This window comes from Parasteatoda tepidariorum, chromosome 4 (genome assembly GCF_043381705.1).
Source record: "Parasteatoda tepidariorum isolate YZ-2023 chromosome 4, CAS_Ptep_4.0, whole genome shotgun sequence".
Classification (NCBI taxonomy): Eukaryota; Metazoa; Arthropoda; class Arachnida; order Araneae; family Theridiidae; genus Parasteatoda; species Parasteatoda tepidariorum.
This window is the reverse complement of record NC_092207.1, coordinates 14,260,647-14,279,620: the sequence shown is the minus strand read 5'-3', so window position 1 is coordinate 14,279,620 and position 18,974 is coordinate 14,260,647. Positions and strand designations below refer to the sequence as shown.

The 18,974-nt window shown below is 30.2% G+C and overlaps 2 protein-coding genes across 11 annotated transcripts in view; one reads left to right on the top strand and one right to left on the bottom strand.

Moving 5' to 3' along the window:
• The first annotated feature begins 4,227 nt into the window (after positions 1-4,227).
• On the top strand, positions 4,228-13,543 carry LOC107441409 (xaa-Pro aminopeptidase 3). The gene is made up of 5 exons (XM_016054651.3): positions 4,228-4,520; positions 6,524-7,486; positions 9,170-9,411; positions 11,077-11,197; positions 13,271-13,543. Exons 1-5 carry the CDS (start codon positions 4,514-4,516, stop codon positions 13,447-13,449), a joined length of 1,512 nt encoding a protein of 503 aa, XP_015910137.1. The 5' UTR covers positions 4,228-4,513; the 3' UTR covers positions 13,450-13,543.
• A 2,364-nt stretch (positions 13,544-15,907) lies between these two features.
• Positions 15,908-18,974, bottom strand: part of LOC107441410 (amidophosphoribosyltransferase) — a 29,947-nt gene continuing 26,880 nt past the window's right edge. For all 10 annotated transcript variants that reach the window (XM_016054652.3, XM_016054654.3, XM_043051723.2 and 7 more), the window contains one exon: positions 15,908-18,170. In XM_016054652.3, the coding sequence (XP_015910138.1) occupies positions 17,913-18,170 (258 nt within the window). In that variant the 3' untranslated portion in view covers positions 15,908-17,912. The remainder of the gene's footprint in view (positions 18,171-18,974) is intronic.

Below are 18,974 nucleotides of genomic sequence, written 5' to 3'. Positions count from 1 at the left end.
AGGTCAGACTTGAATGTTTTTAAAATAAATGAAGCTCGTGGCACTTATAATAAAGTTCGAAACAAACTGTCAATTCTTACATTATAAAATTTAAATGTAGACATATTTTTATGCTATACAAATTTAAAAAAGAAGTATTTTGATGAGGGCAGCAGATGCAGAATTCCTAAGTTGTAATGGGTGGCTATTCCAAAATTGCTATTCTATTTTTGTGGCTGAACTAAATTTCTTAAGAAATATTCTGAAATGTATAAGGAATCAATATTTTAAAAAAAATATTCTAATATTTTTTTTCAGATTATGTATTATGTAAAAATAAAGGAATTAAATTTGAACTTTGAAATTAAAAACATTTTCTTAAAAAAAAAATTACTTTAGACCACGGGGCTACTCATATTTTAAGATAAATGCTTTTTATTCATTTCTGTCTTGTAAACAGTAGTTTCTGTCTTCAACTACTGTGAATTCAAACAAAAACAAATTCATCGAATTGTCCGCCCTAATAGTAAAGCTATATATGCTTAAAAGTTTTCACACGTTAAAAAAATAAATAAATAAAACGCGTTTTTTCATTTTTTGTAAATAATTCTAGAATAATATAGGTATTTTCAGAATAAATAACACTCATGTAATATAAAGTATAAGTCTGAAAGAGTTTCTAGTTTCACGTACCTTTCAATTATCAACAATACTAACAATATATCAGAAGAAATTAATTCCAGGATACCAAATAGAAATAAATGTTTTTATTTATATCAATACTTATTCAAGAACAAGTTTCTCAATAAGGAAATCAAGTTAAAAAATCTATTTAGCAGTTATTAGACATATAGTTACGTATGGCAGTGAAACTGAACCCTAACAAATAAAGACGAATCTAAGCTATTAATTATCGAAAGGAAAATTTTGAGAAGAATTTTCTGACAATTTAAGTAAATAATACACAGCGGAGAATAGGAAACAACAGTGAACTCGACCATTTAATCAGACGAAAGACATAATTCGATTTATTAAATCCAGACGCTTGGCATGGTTGGGGCACATTGAAAGATTAAATGATAACAGAAATTTCAGAAAACTCCTAAAATGGGAACCTTTCAACTCGAGGACAAGTGGAAGACCGAAGAAGTACTTTCTGAATTGGTTGGATGATAGCAAAGATGTAACCACCTTGAAGGTAAAAAAACTGGAAGTTTAAAGCAAGTAATAGGAAGGAGCGGAGCGATATAGTTCAGCAAGCGTGCTGAAGTGCTGTATAAAGTAAATACTCACATTTTCACCATTTTCTCATTAATCCAGCTAGTAAAAATTTTTTAAATTATTACGCAAAGACTTTTATCCTTCTATTCATTTTTCTAATGATTTTACGAATTTTGAACTAAATAAGATATTTTTACAAAATTTCTATCATGGTTTTAGATACAAGTGTTTTCGGAAAATGTGACGCTTATATATTAGCAAGCCACCAATTTCAAATGAATCGTGTATTGCAGACAAGTTTTTTTAAAAATAGTTGCAATATCCACCTTATGTTAGATTTTTTGTTACATGACTTACGGTATATGATATGATACATATTGTATATGTTTAAGGTTGCTTGAGATTTTTTAATTTTTTTTCTTTACGTAATTTTTGATATACATGATAAAATTAATCTATAAACAAGGATTAATTTGACGTGTGTGGAAAAGAATTTTCAAAATTTTATGTATTTTTATTGTTGTTGTTGACGTATGCCTGTGTAGGCAGAGGGGGTGCGATTGTTTTCGTTTTCCAGTGGCGCTATCTATGGCCAAGAATTCGACTTCTGCCACACCATACGTCGCACCCGTTTATAAGGCGGACCCATTCATACATCCATTCATTCATCCACAGATCGTAATTTTGACCTGAATCAGAGAACGATCGTTCTCCTATGCAGTACCCCCAGAGGTATTGATTTGTTATGGGAACATGGAGGACTTTCGCGACTCGACAAATTTAACGTACATCAGTCACTTTACTACACGGGGAGTCTTCGGCCGACGGGGTTCGAGCCCACGAACTCGGACATGGGCCCAGCGCCCTATCGACCAGGCTATCCCGGCCCATATATTTTTTAATTATGTATATAATATGATATTATTGCACATATTATATTATCATACATTATATTATACACGGTATAAGAAATTAAGAGAATTTGTGGACTTGATCTGTCGACTTTGTGGACTTGTCGATTATCTGTAGAACTACAGGGCCGATTTTAATGAAATTTAATATGTGCATACGTTGATACAATACAAAAGAAATAACCATTCAACAAATGTAATACACATGCATGATCGTGCGTAATACTCGTTGGAGTCGGAAGGTATGAAACAGCGGTTGCAGAATAAACAAAAAAAAATGGGTTAATAGGGGGTAGGGCCTTCTCTTACGGACATACAGGCCTTGCAGCGTGATTTCATACATGGAATAAGGCAGTCTATCATTTCCTGTGACAATTGGTCCCACTCGCACAGCAACGCTGTTTTCTTTTCCCGGATAGATCGATGATTCTAAAATGGGAGTAGCGATTCGCTATTGCCCTCCCCAGAGCGTCCAGACATGCTCTATAGGACTGAGGTCTGGAGATCCTTCTGGCCAATCCATCCGGCGAATATCCTCATTCTATAGAAAATCGTCGACCAGAAGAGCTATTTGTGGCCTCGCGTTATCGTCCATTAAAATGAACTCAGGGCCAACTCACACCAGTCACAGAGCCTCTTTCAAAAACAGGGAGAGGTGTGCGGCCATCCAACATGATTCTTGCCCATACCATTAAACCTGCTACACCATAATGTTCGATTTCTCGAACCTGTGGCTGCATACAAGTTACGAGAGAGCTAAGAAGAGTAAGAACAAAACACATTTTATAGATCATATAAAATTCTGTTGTTGTTGTTGTTGTTGATGTAGATTGTAGGCCCTTAAAGCAATGGGGGTGCGGTTGTTCTTGTTTTTCAGTGGCGCCATCTATTGTCAGGCATTTAAATTCTGTCACACCCATACGTCACACTCGTTCATGGGTGCAAGTCTTCCGTCCCCAGGACGGATTTCCGTCTTTCGAAAAAGTCAGCGGACGGAAATCGGAATTTTTTTTTTCTGTCCTTAAAAATAATTTTTAGGTCTACGCTATTGGTCTACTTTCTTATGTCCTGTTGTTATTTTATCAAAAGACAGATGAATAAATATTTTTGTGCAGTATTTATTGTTGTTGTTAATTTGCGTCGCACTAGAGCTGCACAATGGGCTATTGGCGACGGTCTGGGAAACATCCCGGAGGATGATCCGAAGACATGCCATCACAATTTTGATCCTCTGCGGAGGGGATGGCACCTCCGCTTCGGTAGCCCGTCGACCTGCGTGCGAAGTCGAGCACTTTACGGAAGCACAGTTTAACGAGGACCAAGGTCGGTAGGGCGCTGGGCCCATATCCAAGAGGTCGTGGGTTCGATCCTCGCCGACCGAAGACTCCCCGTGTAGTAAATGGTGACTGATGCACGCTAAATCTGTCGAGTCTCAAAGTCCTCCATGTTCCCACAACAAATCAATACCTCTGGGGGTACTGATCCAGGAGTTTCCTTGTCTTCTGGATTGGTTCAAAATTACAAGGCTACGGAGTTGAACGTAAGTAGTCGTAAACCCATGAAATTGGGTCGGCTGTTCATCGACGGTTATAAAATAAAATAAAATACCTCGGTCCCTACGCAGACTGATCCAAGTAGTCACCCACCCGCACGCTGACCGTAGCCAGTGATGCTTGACTTCGGTGATCTGCTGGGAACCGTGTCTTAACGATCAGTCCACTGCGGGACGTATTGTGTCTAAACTTGATGTATTATGGTAAAGCTTTCTTAGATAGTTTGCATATGTCGAGGGGGTATTGTGTATGTTATTATTTCAGTCAAAAAATTTTCAGTCTTGGCCTTTTTTCCAACTTGCACCCATGCACTCGTTTATAGGTTGGATCCATTCATACATCCATTCATTCACAGATCGTAGTTTTGATTTGAACCAGAGAACGATCAATCTCCAATTTAGTACCCCCATATGTATAATTTGTTATGAGAACAACATAGGTATAATTTGTTATGAATATATAGGTATGTTTATCATGATTTTGTGACTCGACAGAATTAACGTGCACCAGTCACCATTTACTACACGGCCGGCTAGATTGGAACTCCCATTCTCAGAAGCGACAATCCAGCGCCCTGCCAACCAGCAGGCTTTCCCGGTTTAATCAACCTTTTAAAGCGGTCTATTTGTCGTACATAATATAACTGTGTTCGTGACTGTTACTTCAGACATAAACAAACTAACGTCACAACAATAAAACGGCATGTTTTTAGTTTGATAAGGCACTAAGAATGTTATTTACACTAATGTCACCTTATAGCTTTTAAATAACTTTAAGAAAACACGAACTCTTTCTCTTAGATTCTTCTACAAATTTCTTAGCAGAAAAGAATTTTTTTCTTGAGCCAAAATGTCTAGTAAGTCCTCAAACTTAAGTTTTGTTTTTACATACGCATTCAACTTCAATTCATTATTTAATACATCAAACCGGTTTTCTTTTTAAAAAAAGTTTTTAAGTAATTTATTGCTCCAATATAAAATATTGTTTTATATTTCCCATATTTCATGTGGTATTTCTGAAGTATAGACTCAAGAAAAGTTTATAATAGTTTAATAATATCTAATTACGTTTCTTAACAAAGAGCAGTTCCTGAGAGCAGTTTTTAATATCAATAAAAAATTTATATTTAACAATTTAAAATTTTTTATGTAAGCAAAAACTTTCATGAACTGCATTTATGGGTACTAACGTATTATCCCGTCGACCAGTTTTGCTTAATCTGAAAATAAATTTGGTAATAGTTTATATCTAAATATTATCTCCCTTATTACTATAACTTTTGTTTGTATTTACCAATTTTTTATAACCAATTACTATATTAGGATACATTTGAAAGATACCAAAATGAATAACACAGTGTTGGCGAAAAAGGTTTACGTAATAATACACAAGTACCCTTTTATGCACTGTTCTTTTATTTATTTTTTATGTGTTACGTTAATCCTTGGCAGTAGAAAGGTAGTGCTGCTTTATTTTACTCTTTTTATATGTTTTATTTCTATTTCCTTATTACTATTTAAAAGGACAATAATAATTTAATTTGGAGGTATAATAAAATAATTTAATTTGTTTGTTAAGCTTTTCAAAATAAAACTAATGTTTAACTTATCTTCCAAAATTAACACTGTAAGCTGTTGTAGCTTTAGTAATAGAATTATATACCATGTAATAAGATTATATGCTAATAATATTCTATGTTTTATACCAAAAAATTAAACTAAAAAATAGAACAACCAAAGAATCCAATACAACTCTCCTGGGTTGGGCTTTTAAAAAAAAGTTTTTTTTTCTTTCAGCCCTGTTTATTTGGTTGGCCCACTATTTCTTATTTGCACTAGAGAATTCTGTCTTAACTTATTTTATGTGTCTTTTCTGATATTTTTAGTGTAAGTAGAATTACTGTAAATGAAAAATATAATTTTTGTTAATTTAAACAAACAAAATTTATAGTTCTTTCTTTATGATGCTTTAAAAATAACATTGTTTTTTAAGAAGTAACATATCAATAGTAATAACTACAGAGCTCATTCTAGGCAGAAAAGAGGGCAGGGTGCAAAAGTTTAAAAAAAAGGGCATTATTATTCTAAAAAGGCAATAATTTCTTTCTATGGGCTTTGCACGTTCTATTAAAAAACATTGTCAATTAGTAAAAGATTTTTTTTCCTTTACTTTACTAAAAGTAGCAAAGCAATCATATTAATTACTAATTTTTATTAATAAATTAACATATATATTGAGTTAATGGGTAGAAATTTATTTAGTAGCTTAGTAATTTATTTAAAATGCATGCATATATTAACAAAATAATAAATGTATGTTTTTAAGTTTCTGTAGTTATGATTTAATAATTAAAATGATTAATAATTATGATTTAATGGTAATGGAAGTAACTGCAAACTTTCAATGACAAGTGCAACAAGGGGTGTGATGGCTATTTTTCCTTTCCCATATAAATGTATTCCTATGTATTGACAGCAATGACAAACTAAATAAAAGGAGTTGAAAGTAACAAAAGTTTAAGAAATCCATAGTAGAGTTTGGGGAGAAAACAAAGAAGGGTTGAGGAAAGAAAGGGCAAAAAGGTTATGGAGTCTATTATATCAAGGTACTAATTTACTTCAGGGGGGTGGCAACAGGGTGGATTCTTTTGACTAAAAGGGCAGCAGGGTGCCCTGCGCCCTGTTTACCCTGCCTAGAATGAGCTCTGATAACTATTTATGCTAAAATATAATAGAATGCCGTACCTTAGTTTTATGTAGCATTTGAACTTCTTTTACATACTGTATTCAGTTATTAATTGAACATTATACTAGTGTGTTCAACAACATTATAACTTGTGTCTTCATTATTTTCTTGTAGGTGGTGCTATACAAAGGTGTCAATATTTGTATTTTGCTTTCAAAACCTTTCAACCAATGAACCTGTCAAAAAATTTCCTCCATACATCAGGAAGGCCAGTTTTACTGGCTCAACCTACCTGCATGACTCATAACCATTTGCTGAAGCTGGGAGAAATTACACCAGGTCTCACTTCCAGTGTATATCATGAACGTAGGATGAAACTTGTAGAAAAAATTGTCAAAAATTCTCCATCTGATACTGAAAGAGCTCACCTTATTGTGATCCCTTCTTCATCAGTCCTTTATATGACAGAAAAAATCCCCTACCGCTTTAGACAAAACTCAGACTTCCTCTATTTATCTGGTTTTAAAGAACCAGACAGTATTTTAGTAATAGATACCACAACTAAGAAGTTTCCAGACTTCAACACAACCATGTTTATTCCGAAACAAACTTCTTATTCTGAGCAATGGGAAGGATGCAAGATGAACTTGAAAACGGCCGTAGAGTTCCTTAAAATTGACAGAGCTTTATACATGTTTGAGTTTGAAAACTACTTACAATCGTTTCTGAAGTCGGATAAAAAATTCAGTGTTTGGTATGACTATCTTAATGTGTCTCCGTTTCAAGTTCATCAAACAATGAGAGATTTCATGGCTGTTCATACGGGGAATGTGTCTATGGAGTCCCCCCGGTCTTTACTTCATCGGCTTCGACTCATTAAATGTGATGCTGAAATAGAGTTGATGAGGAAGACTTGTCGGATTGCTGCTGAATCTATGAAAGAAGTTATGCGATTTTCTCATGTAAACCGTCAAGAGTCTCATTTGGATGCTAAGATGGAGTATGAGTGTCGTTTAAGGGGTGCTGACTTTCCATCGTTTCCGCCTGTTGTTGCTGGAGGCGATAGAGCAAACACTATTCATTACATTGACAATAACCAGATAATAAGTGAAAATCACCTAGTCTTAATGGATGCTGGTAAGAACTAACGTATTATTACTGTTTGTGTTTTATTTTATTATTGTTCATAAAACCTTCAATTTATCTTTTTTTTCTGATAATATTAACTATGTTTTAATGAATGCTTGTTTAAAGAGTTGCCATTTCGCTCATTTGGTGAAATAATGACGTAACTGCAAAATCAACCTATATAGAGTAATTATGAGTTTCGTCATTGTTTCACCAAATGAGCGATATATAGTATATAATAGTATGTGAGCGATATACTATCATATATCATTCATTTGGTGAAACAATGATGTTACTGCAAAATCAACCTAAGTAGAGTAATTATCAGTTACGTCATTGTTCCACCAAATGAGCGATTTAACCCTAAAAATCCTCCCAAAAAAACACCTGCTTAACTCCCACCTCCCCAAAAAAAAGCATTTGTAATTTCAGATTTTGTTTTTTTCTTCTTTTTTTTTCTAATCTATATTTTCTGTTATGTATTTTCAAATCCTTTGCCAAAAATAAAGTAAACCTAGAATACGAAATAAAAGTCACAAATTAATGTTTAATCTAGAGCAAACATTATCAAAATATAAGACATCACTAGAAAAAGATGAGACTAAGAACATCAAAACCTGTTTGATTGGTGAGTGAGATGAAGAACTACAAAAATGTTTTTTAGATATATAAAGCTTTTTCAGAAAGTAATAGAGATTTTGATATTTTCATTAGTGATTTGATGTATTTTAATAATGCTTTTGTCTTTTCCTTGCTTAAATATTCATTTCCCACCTCTAATATGTAAACTACTTTTATTTCATTTCTGACAGGATTCGAACCACCCTGTATTATGTTGTCTTGTGATTAAATAACCAAGTCTGATTTGTGGTAAAAGAATAAAAGGTTGTTTTTATAAATGGATTAATTATTTTGAAAACGGTGTCTTAAAACTATGCTGTAATCATCTAGGAAGCAAAATTTAACATCAAAAAAAGAATGCCAACGCAAAGATATTTATTTAGAAAAAAATGTGTAAATGCAGCTTTTAAAGTTATAATAAATAGTCATGATTGTTAAAAAATTATTACCTTTATCACTCCATTCAATTTTCTTTCTGTTTCCAGAAATTTAAGTTACCAAAGATGCACTATAATTGCTCATAGTTTGTAATAATGTAAAGTGGGCAATATGCACAGTAATCTGAGAAATATGGTCCCGATTATTTAGTTTGGAGATCAGACCGAAGTTTGGATCCCTTAATGTTAATTTTACTTTTTGCATATTTCACCATATCGTAAGATCTTTTTAAGTGAATTGAAAAAATTTTGCATGCAATTATAAAATTTTTTTATCCAAAGACAATTCCATGCAAAATTTAACTTTTAGTAATTTATTATTTTATTTAATAATAGTTGGCAAACTAGGCAACAAAAAAAAACAAGTTATGTTACATGGCATATGCCCACAAATCTCTTTATTTTTGCTAATGTTTTACCTAATAAATATTGTTTGCATACCGAGAGCAAGGTCTCAGGATCAAGTAAAGCCAATAAATTATAATGTAATCTAGTTCTTTTGTTTAAGGACCATCACATATTATAGTTCAGCTTATCTTTATAATCAAAATTAGTATAGTAATATATATATCAAATTAAGGTATATTATAATTAATGTGTAATCTTTTCTATTTTTTTCCTTCCTTTTCCTCAGGTTGTGAATGCCATGGTTATAGTAGTGACTTAACGCGTACATGGCCAGTCAGTGGAAAGTTCTCAGGACCACAAAAAGAACTATATGAAATGTTACTATCTGTTCAAGAACAACTAATCACTTTATGTAAATCAAAGTTATCACTTGATCATCTTTTTAAAATTATGTGTAAAAAACTAGGAAAAGGTCTCGGAGAATTACGCATCATTCCAGAAAATTTTACTGAAGTTGAAGCTAGTGAGGTACTTGTTACATTTTTTTTAAAAAGAATGTATTTTTATTAGAAGTAAATTAACATAAAACTTATCATTTTCATTTAATGTATGTCACATTACATCATTCATCATTTTATACCATAACTTACACCAATATGTTATAACTTCCTTTTCTTATAACTCTTATGTTATAACTATCATTTAATTTAGTTATACTAAATTTGCAATTGCTAAAAGTGGTTAAGATGTTATTAAATATTTTAGAAACTATGTGCAAAAAGTGTTAACCAACTTGCTTGTTTCATTTTTCCGCTTATCTACTAAGATACTATTCCGCTTATCTACTATCACTAAATCACAGTTATCCACTTGACCTGAATCTGAAACTTTTGCAATCATAATTGTTATTTTAGCCAAACTTCACATGAGGCATATTTTTTATTTGCTACTTCATTATATAACTCTTAATATAACACTTGTGAATTTTCTTTATTTAACTACATATCATCCTCCAAAACCAGAGCAACATACATCCTCTTACAACTATTACTGCAACTTTTTACAAATAGTAGCAAGTTTCATGTGTACAATTTGCTAACCCTGATTTTTAAATACCACTTAATATAATAATTCTTGATTTACCCCTTTTAATGCAGACTAATGCAAATAAATTTCCATCTTTTTTTATTATTAGTCATATTTTGTCCTTTTCAGTAGTTTTTTTGTTTAGTTTAGTTACATTTGAATGTGTATTGGTGTAACTTTTGTTTGTTTTGATCTTGATACAGCTTGTGCCATGAAATGATACAAAGTTATGAACAGAGTATATCTGGTCACATAATTCATTACAAAGGTAGGATGGCGAAAGACCTTTCGACCTGCAAAATTAACCGTTAGAACTTATCTGAAAAAGGGTACATTTTAAGTTAATTTTTCTAAGAAAGGTTACAACGCTAAACCCTTTAAACTATCAATTCTAGCCTGTTGATGAAATGAAGAATGTGATTGAAAGTATTATCTTTGCTACTGTTACTTAAAATAACATTTACAATTAATTAGTTAACGTTTGCAATTGTAATAAATAGCTAAGTTGCAGAGATTAGTATGTAACTCATGAAGTGTTTTATAATTTTATTTTACGCAAAGCAATTTCCATAATCAACTAAAAATAAAATTTGTTCAGCTTATGAGCACTAAGGTTCTTTAGATTTGAGCCAATGGCATTATTTTCAATCATACATATATATACACATACATGTAACAACAAGAATATTAGTTTGAATTGCAATTATTCTGTCGCGTCTTAAAACATCTAGTTATCTTTTAAGAACGAATTATACTATAATCTCTTCCTAAATTTTTAGTTTCAGACTTTTAATTTTCTCCCATCATGCTAATTATTATTTAAACCTTTAATTTTTGTTTTGCTGGAACAAATTTGTGTACAACTTTCCTGCAGAATATAGATTTTTGAATGGAAAAACTAGCTTCCTTCTAGAAGAGTATTATCTTGAGTTTAATTTCCAATTATCATTTAATTTCATTATTTTTAATTTCAGGTTTCTTTTACTGCCTACTTCATACATTATTAGTTTTTATTTCTTAAATTTTTTAATCTTTTTATATGAGGATGCTTTTGTATTCTATCCGCATTATGTTACTCATTATTTAAATTTTTGTTTTTCTTTTCAGGCTGCTTTTGCTTTCTGTCCTCATCATGTTAGTCATTATTTAGGTATGGATGTGCATGATACATCCACTATTTCTCGTGGCATAACTCTTCAACCGGGAATGGTAATTACTATTGAACCAGGTAAATATTGCTTTATTTACGAGGAAACATATTTAAATTATCTTGGTCATGTCTTGATGTCTTTAAAAAAAGATGATTATGTAAGTTACCTACTGTGAAGAAAAAAACTTCTTCAAAGCAACAAAATAGTTTTACAAAACAATGATTGCATCTGTCGAATGTCGAAAATTATTTATTTATGGAATAGTTTTTTGAAAATTTTATTATTTTTAATACAGTATGTCTTAATTTCATGCCATAACTGGACATAGAGAAAATTAATGAGACTGAAACATGCATGTTAAGAAAATGTATAACAAATACATATTTTACAAGGAGTAACTTATTTTCTACTCTACCCGGATAGGAGGAAAATAGAATAAGTAAAAAAGAGGGGGGGGTGGAAAGTGTCCCACTGAAATAAAGCCAATTCTGATTACAGCCGAAATATCCGCTATTTTTATATGCAACACGAAATATGATATGCCATTCCCTGGAGGACACTGGCATCAATATCATGCCATGTTATAATGATGGCAAACTTCAATTCTGTGACAGATTTAAACTAGTTATTTTGTATTTACCAGCTGTACTGATAATAATCTTTATTTACTTATTATTCTTTTATTCATTTGTTTATTTTTTTGAGACTTCAGGTCATGGAAAAGGGCTGGCATATTCTATTATATGCAACTTATTATTCGAAAACCGTAAATGTTTAAATTTTGCCATTTGAAGAGAGGTGTCCTGCTGGAAAATTCAACTCGGTCCGTCAATTCTTTCTGCAGATGGTAGTTTGTGACTTTCTGGATTTTGTTACTAATCAGCAGCATTTATGCGGCCAGAAGAAAAAAACCAAATTAAATTTTCCGCCATAGCCAAAGTTTTCCCTTACTGAGCCTCCTCTTAGTTGACAATTAGAAATAATTTCTTCTCCCTTTCTCATCTGTTTCTTTTTATGTTTTATAAAATTGCATTTGTTATGTTTTATATTATTGCGCGTTGGTGAAGGAAAATTGATCGAGTTTTGGAAATCAAAGACCGAATGCTCCAAAATTGGCAATTCAAAGTTTGTCGGTGCCTAAAAACAGCATTGACGCAGAAAGATCGTTTTCTAAGTATAAAAATGTATTAAGTGATGAAAGACGAAGCATAAATGAGAATAATCTGACAATGTACAATACTTTGTACCAAACTGTTCATTTAAAACTGTTAAATTAAAAATATTAATATTGCTTGAAATTCAAAGAAATACTTTTGTTGTGTATTTTTAAGCTTTTTTTATTTGCGCAATTTCTGCCTTTTGCATCATTTACATAATAAATTTTTTTATGTTTAGAATTTGTGTAATTTTCAAAATTTTCCAAGAACTTGGGGTCTTTTTTCACGCGACAAACTTGCAGCCCTAAACATGGTAGATGCATAGGTTATTAACAATAGTGGCTTTATTTTGGCAGGACACTTTTTTTACTTATTAAACTTTTTTCCAGCCTAGTTATTGCAGGATAGCTCATCGCACTCTTGTGCCAAGGTCCTGGGTTCGATACTCTGGCCGGGCAAGGTTGACTCGGCCTTTCGTCCCTTCAGTGGGTCGATAAAATGAGTACCAAGCGTGCTTGGAGACTAAACTCTGGGGGGTTCTGCGTTCGGCTGACCACCCAATCGGAACAGCTGCTCCTGCACCCCAGTGCCTAAGGTCAAGAAAACTGAGATGGTCACAGTAGGCCTTGGCCCTCTATGGGCTGCCACGCCAATGAGTTTAGTTATCGCCGGAAGTTAGTTATTATACCTTACAATGATATGTGTTTTGGATATAGACTTTCATTGGTTTTTTTTTACCTCCAGTAATTGTACAAAATCAAAGAGGCTTTGTTTCATTGAAATCCATTGTATTAATAAATAAATACTATATGTTCATATTGTGTTATGGATTTTGTATAAAACAAACTGAGTATATACCATTTACACATTTTTCTTACCCTCAGAGATAAAAAAACTTCTATTTTTCTTTATTTTTGATTAATTTATTAAATTAAAAAACAAGAAGTAATTTAAAAATGCAATTTTTTATTTGATATAATTATTAATTTTTAGGAGTATATATATCAAGAAATAATATGACTGTACCTGATGAATATCGAGGCCTCTGCATTAGAATTGAGGATGATATTCTAATAACTGAGGATGGTTGTGAAGTGCTAACCAGAGACTGTCCAAAAAGTGTTGAAGAGATAGAAGAATTGTTCAAAGATCAAACTATTGTACAGCTATAAAGTTCATACAGTTTTTATTTCATATTATTAATTATTGTTCTTTGTATAGTTTAAATTAGTTTTATATTTATTAAAGTTGGTTTTACAGATTTTCCTTATGTCTGTTTATTTTTGTAAAAGTGACTTTTAACCTGAATTATAATTAGTGTTACTATGTAACTGATGGGCTCATAAGCTACGACTCAATACATTTATTTTCCCTTTATTTCAAACATTAGCATCTCATAAGATAATTGATTTTTTGCCTTGAAACTCATTACACCTGAAAGTTGCATTCGGTCGTGTCCTTTGCCCTCCTTCCTCTCTTACCCATTAAGATCTCTCTTGTAACATTCCAACTCTCCAAATAAAATTTGTTTCTCTCATTGGTCGCCATACTTTCCCATGTTCTTGATCTACCTCTCCCCATGTTTCTATCTGGTCACCAAATCAAAGCAATTCTCTTTGGCATGTTTTCTTCCTATGTGGCCAGTCCAGCTCTATTCTCTTATATGTACTATATGGATGCATAGATATATATATATTAGTGGCTTGGTACTGAATTTACGGTATAGATCCCTGTTCAATTTGTTTGGCATTATATTTTTAAGTATTTTATTTTAAATGCTTCTATTTTGTTTTCTTGGTGGCTGCTATTTCCACAATACATATTTTTAATTATATTAATCTTTCCTGGCATAGAAACTATTGATTTTAAACAAACATTAATATATTTTTTAGACGCATTTAAACTAAGCGTATAGAACAATTAAAGAGCTATCTCTTTTAATGAAAGACCAATACTTCGTATTGTATTAGTGTCTGAAATAGTTTAAAGTTTTTTAATCGAGCAGTTTTAAAATAATAAAGATAAATTATCATTAGAAATTTAACCGATAATCAAAAACAGTAATGATGACTTTTAAAAGAGTTCAATTAATTGGTTCTATATATTAATACTTATATGAATATGTAAAGATTATAAAAAGAACTAGTAAGATTACAAAAGTTTAAGTATTATTATATTTACTTGGCCAGAACAATTTTAATTTTTGTCCATATTGAAGCTATGAATTTAAAGCACATGTGCATCAAATGTTCTTATTTTGTTACTATTATTACAAACAGTAAATATGTTAAACAAAATTTTGGAACAGTAATGTCCTTTTGAAAAACATATAATTTCATGGCTAAAAATTTTTAGCCATCTGAATAAAAAAACAGTGATGTCAAGAAATTTAATGAATTAATTTGAGTTGTAATTGAGAGTAATATTTGAGTTGTAATTGAGAGCCCTGTATATAGGCAGTAAAGACTTTTAAAGGGAGAAAATAAGTTCTTCAAAAATGACCTGCAATTTGTGAAGTCAAAGATAGAAAAGTAATGTACGGTTTACTACGTTCTACTTAAAAACAAGGCATTTATTTTAAATTTCAAAGTTTTTCAACAAATAGTTCTATTAACTGGATAAAAGAATGTTTTCAAAATAATTATTTGAAAAAACATGGCGCAGTCTGAAGACAAAATTAACTGAAGCCTATATCTGACATATCGAAGAATAATTGTTTTTCTTTTAAGTCAGCATTACCATGCGTTGAAAAACTATTACTCATTTTGAAACTTGGTGTAAATTAATTACCTGACTTTATAAGCAGAACACAACAAACTGTAATTTTTGGAACATCTAATAAAATACATTGAGGAAAAAGTTTCATACTACATGCTTAATCTGACCATGCAATAAAACAATTACATTAACTACATCATTAAGTTAATTAAACACCATATTTAAAATGAAGCTTATGCGTATATGGCACAAATTTTTATATTGAATAGACTTGAATGCGATAATATTTATGTAATGGCTGATGAAATGCAATGGAATCGATGGTTGCCATTTCAAATAACTGTTGTAATAATACAGTTGAATAAGTTAGTTGAAAAAAGAATATATTTATATTTTATTAATGAATTGTGATAGTTATTTTTTAAAAATTTTTTTTTAATATAGTACATGATGGCAAAATATCAATTATTTGATAATATTTTTTAACAAAAATTGGTGCTTTTCATAATAAAACAAAAACTTGAGAACTGTATTTTGGTTAATTTTTTTCAAGATCATCCAGCCTTATTTATCTCATTGAATTCAATCATTCTGTTAATTTAATCATATGTAGCTTCCAATCTACCTGCACTCTCTCTTTTTACTCACTTAAATATTTTTTAATGCTGAACTGTAAATTTGTGAAGAGTTGGAATTCCTTGATTATGTGGAAAATAGGAACTAACTATTTAAATTTAAGAAAAAATGATCATATTCTTTTAAAGGGTGGCTGTAACTTGTTTTAATCTTATAATAATTTGATTTAAAAGAGTGACAGATTTTATATTCCAGTGATTTTATGAATGGCGATAACTTACATAGTCTTAATTAACAGTGAGAGAAATTTTTCTAAGAATGTTTCTTTTACAAACGTTATATGTAAAACATAGTTTATTAAACAAAATTTATACATATAAGTGCAATAAATCATTATAAAAAAATATATGTAGTAATCTTTTTTATAACAGATATGGTATTATTTATTTTATCAATAGAATATCTGAATATTTACAGAAATAATGGGTTAGTGGCTATATACAGCTGATAGATAAAAGTATGAAAATATCACTATGTTAACTATATGGTGCTATTTTAATATATGGAAGTATTACATTCATGTTAACTCTTTCCACTAAAAATATGCCTTAGAAAGGATGTTTCTTAACATTCCAGAAATTTTCACTTCATTTTTACTTCGTAATTTAAAAGCTACATTTTTAAGTAATTATAACAGCATCAAATTAATTAACTATGAAGGTACTAATATGAATCGAATCTTATTTATGGAAAAAAAATCATTTGTCACTTTGAGTAAAAAAAGAAATTTTATACATTCAAATTTTTTAAAACAAAAATTTTACTATGAGAAGGTTAAAATTACTTCTAAAAACATGTTAATATAAGTTTCAACTTAATAATTTACTAAGGATGTAGCACATTTGTGTAACTTTTGTTTTTACCCATAGAATTAACATAGTGAACATTCTATAGCTGTATCTAACATCTGTGTTTATACATGTATATATAATCTTTTCTATTTCAATTGAGCAAATATTAATATAGAAAATTTTATTTTGATACAAAATAAAATTTTCTAATAAAAATATGTTTAGAACTTTTTTCTGAGTTAAGAAATAATCAGGTATACAAACTATCAGGAAAGACATGATTTCTTTAAAATTGAATGTCAAAAATAATTTTAAATCTTTACTATTTAATTTCACACAATGAAAGTTTTGATGTTTATTTTTAAATTGGCATGATATGACTATTTCTGTAAATGTTTGTGTTATAATGCATACATACATAAAAAAAATTTACCTTAAGCAATAAAGAATGTAATAAAGTTTACATTTATTCTCAATATTAAATCTAAATAGAAAATTTTTCTTAAATTGTTTTAGTTAAGTTTTAATTAAATCATATTTTTTTTTATTAACCTTTTAATATAGGACCTGCAAAGCCTGTTATTTTGGTCCACTATTAGCCTTTAGAAAAGGGTTAAAAAAAAGTTTCTGTAATATATGTAATTGAGAAAAAATAAGTTAATTAAAATTTTATTACTGAATGTCTTGAATTAATATTCTTTATGCCTTTAGTGAATGAATCTATTAGACCTTAATTCACCTATTAAGTTTTATGAAAATTTTAGTAACCTACAAATAAATTTTCATAATATAAATATAATATTTATATGTACATACAAATATGAATGTTATTCAAATTTAAAGCATAAATTTTATAGAAAGCATTACTTAAAATTTGAAACATACGAATATGAATGCTATTCTTTAAATTTAAAGCATAAATTTTATAGAAAGCATTACTTAATTTCTTATAAGAATGGAATATTTCAATTTAATTATAACTGCTAGCTGAATACATATTTGTGAAAATATATATCTTTGTATGCTGTTCATAGTTTACGAAAATTTTATGTAGCATATTTGTAATATATAATTGTAATTTAAATCAGTAACTACTTCCACAATGTCTACATTTATAAGAATTGACTTACTCATATATAAGCAGGTACTTGTGTACAATTGACATAATTTTAAGGCTGTCAATTGCTTTTTACAATATCATTTATCACAGTGCTAGAATTAGTTTAATTTATGTATGCCCCTTTGCACTCAAGTGTCCAAAACATCATTAATTAAATTGCCAACTGGTGGGCAAATGGCACTTATAAAAATATCCATATACAAAAATTCTGCTTTAGCCTCAGTCATTAAAACAAACAATTGAAAATACATATAAAAAAATCTTGAATTTCAGAATAAATATATGTGTTGTGAGCTCTGAAATTCATTGTACGATTGTTGATCTATGAGATCATGAAATAGGAACAATAATAAATATTTCTGAAGAGCATCTACCACTCCAAGGCAACGGGATATTCTCCTGTCAAACACGCTGTACAATGTCTCTCAGATTTTTTATCCATTGTTGAATTTGCTTTTACTGCATTTTTCAAGTTGGCAACATCGAGGTAAACTAAACTGTTGGCGCCAATTTGTTCAGCTAGTTGATCAGCATTCAATTTGTTGGCGATAAGCTCTTCTCTGGTTGGAATATTTATTCCCATATAACATGGATGATGAAGAGGTGGTGATGCTATACGTATATGAACCTAAAACAGAAAAATTATCTTAATTAATTAAAAACCATTAATCTTCATTATTAAATTAACATTGGCGTTATTTTTTTCACTCCTAATTCATCTCTAATCAGTATTTTTTTAATTTCATTTTTTTTCGAGAATTCTAAAAATATAAATTTAGGATGATCATTTTAATACACACTGTATGATAAATAATATTATTAAACATAATTCAAAAAAGTTATATTAAAAAAATAAAACAGTATTTACCAAAAATTTGGAAAATTGGATCTTCGTTGAATTGTTTAATTATTATTTGCATTATAACTAAAAGTGTAGTTTAGTAAAATACTAACAATTAGGAGTGAAATAACAAAAATGTTTTTAAATAATATTAAACTGTTTTTGTTCCTCTAACTGATTTTTTTTCTTAACTGTTACAATTACAAACAATCATTTGCTTCGATTCAAAAATTTTCAACAACAATAAAACTAACACCCAATATTATAGAGATTGGCCATTTGATGAGTAATTTAGAAGTTAAATATGATTTTCTTGTTTACACACAAGAAATGTATTGATGGTCTATTGGTGTCAGTTTGGGATTTATCCTAGAGGTGAACATTATATGTTTTTAAATATATTGTATGTTAAATAAGTTTCAAATAGATATTAAATATGTTTATCAAAAATATGTTTATCAGCTTTGATTTTTGGGAATCTTTGTTTAGATGGCAAATTTTTTGTTTCTGAAGTAAAATAACAATGGATTAAAGTGGATTCTTTCTTTTTGGGGGGAGGAGCTGGTCTCACACTTTGTCAAACACTGAAAC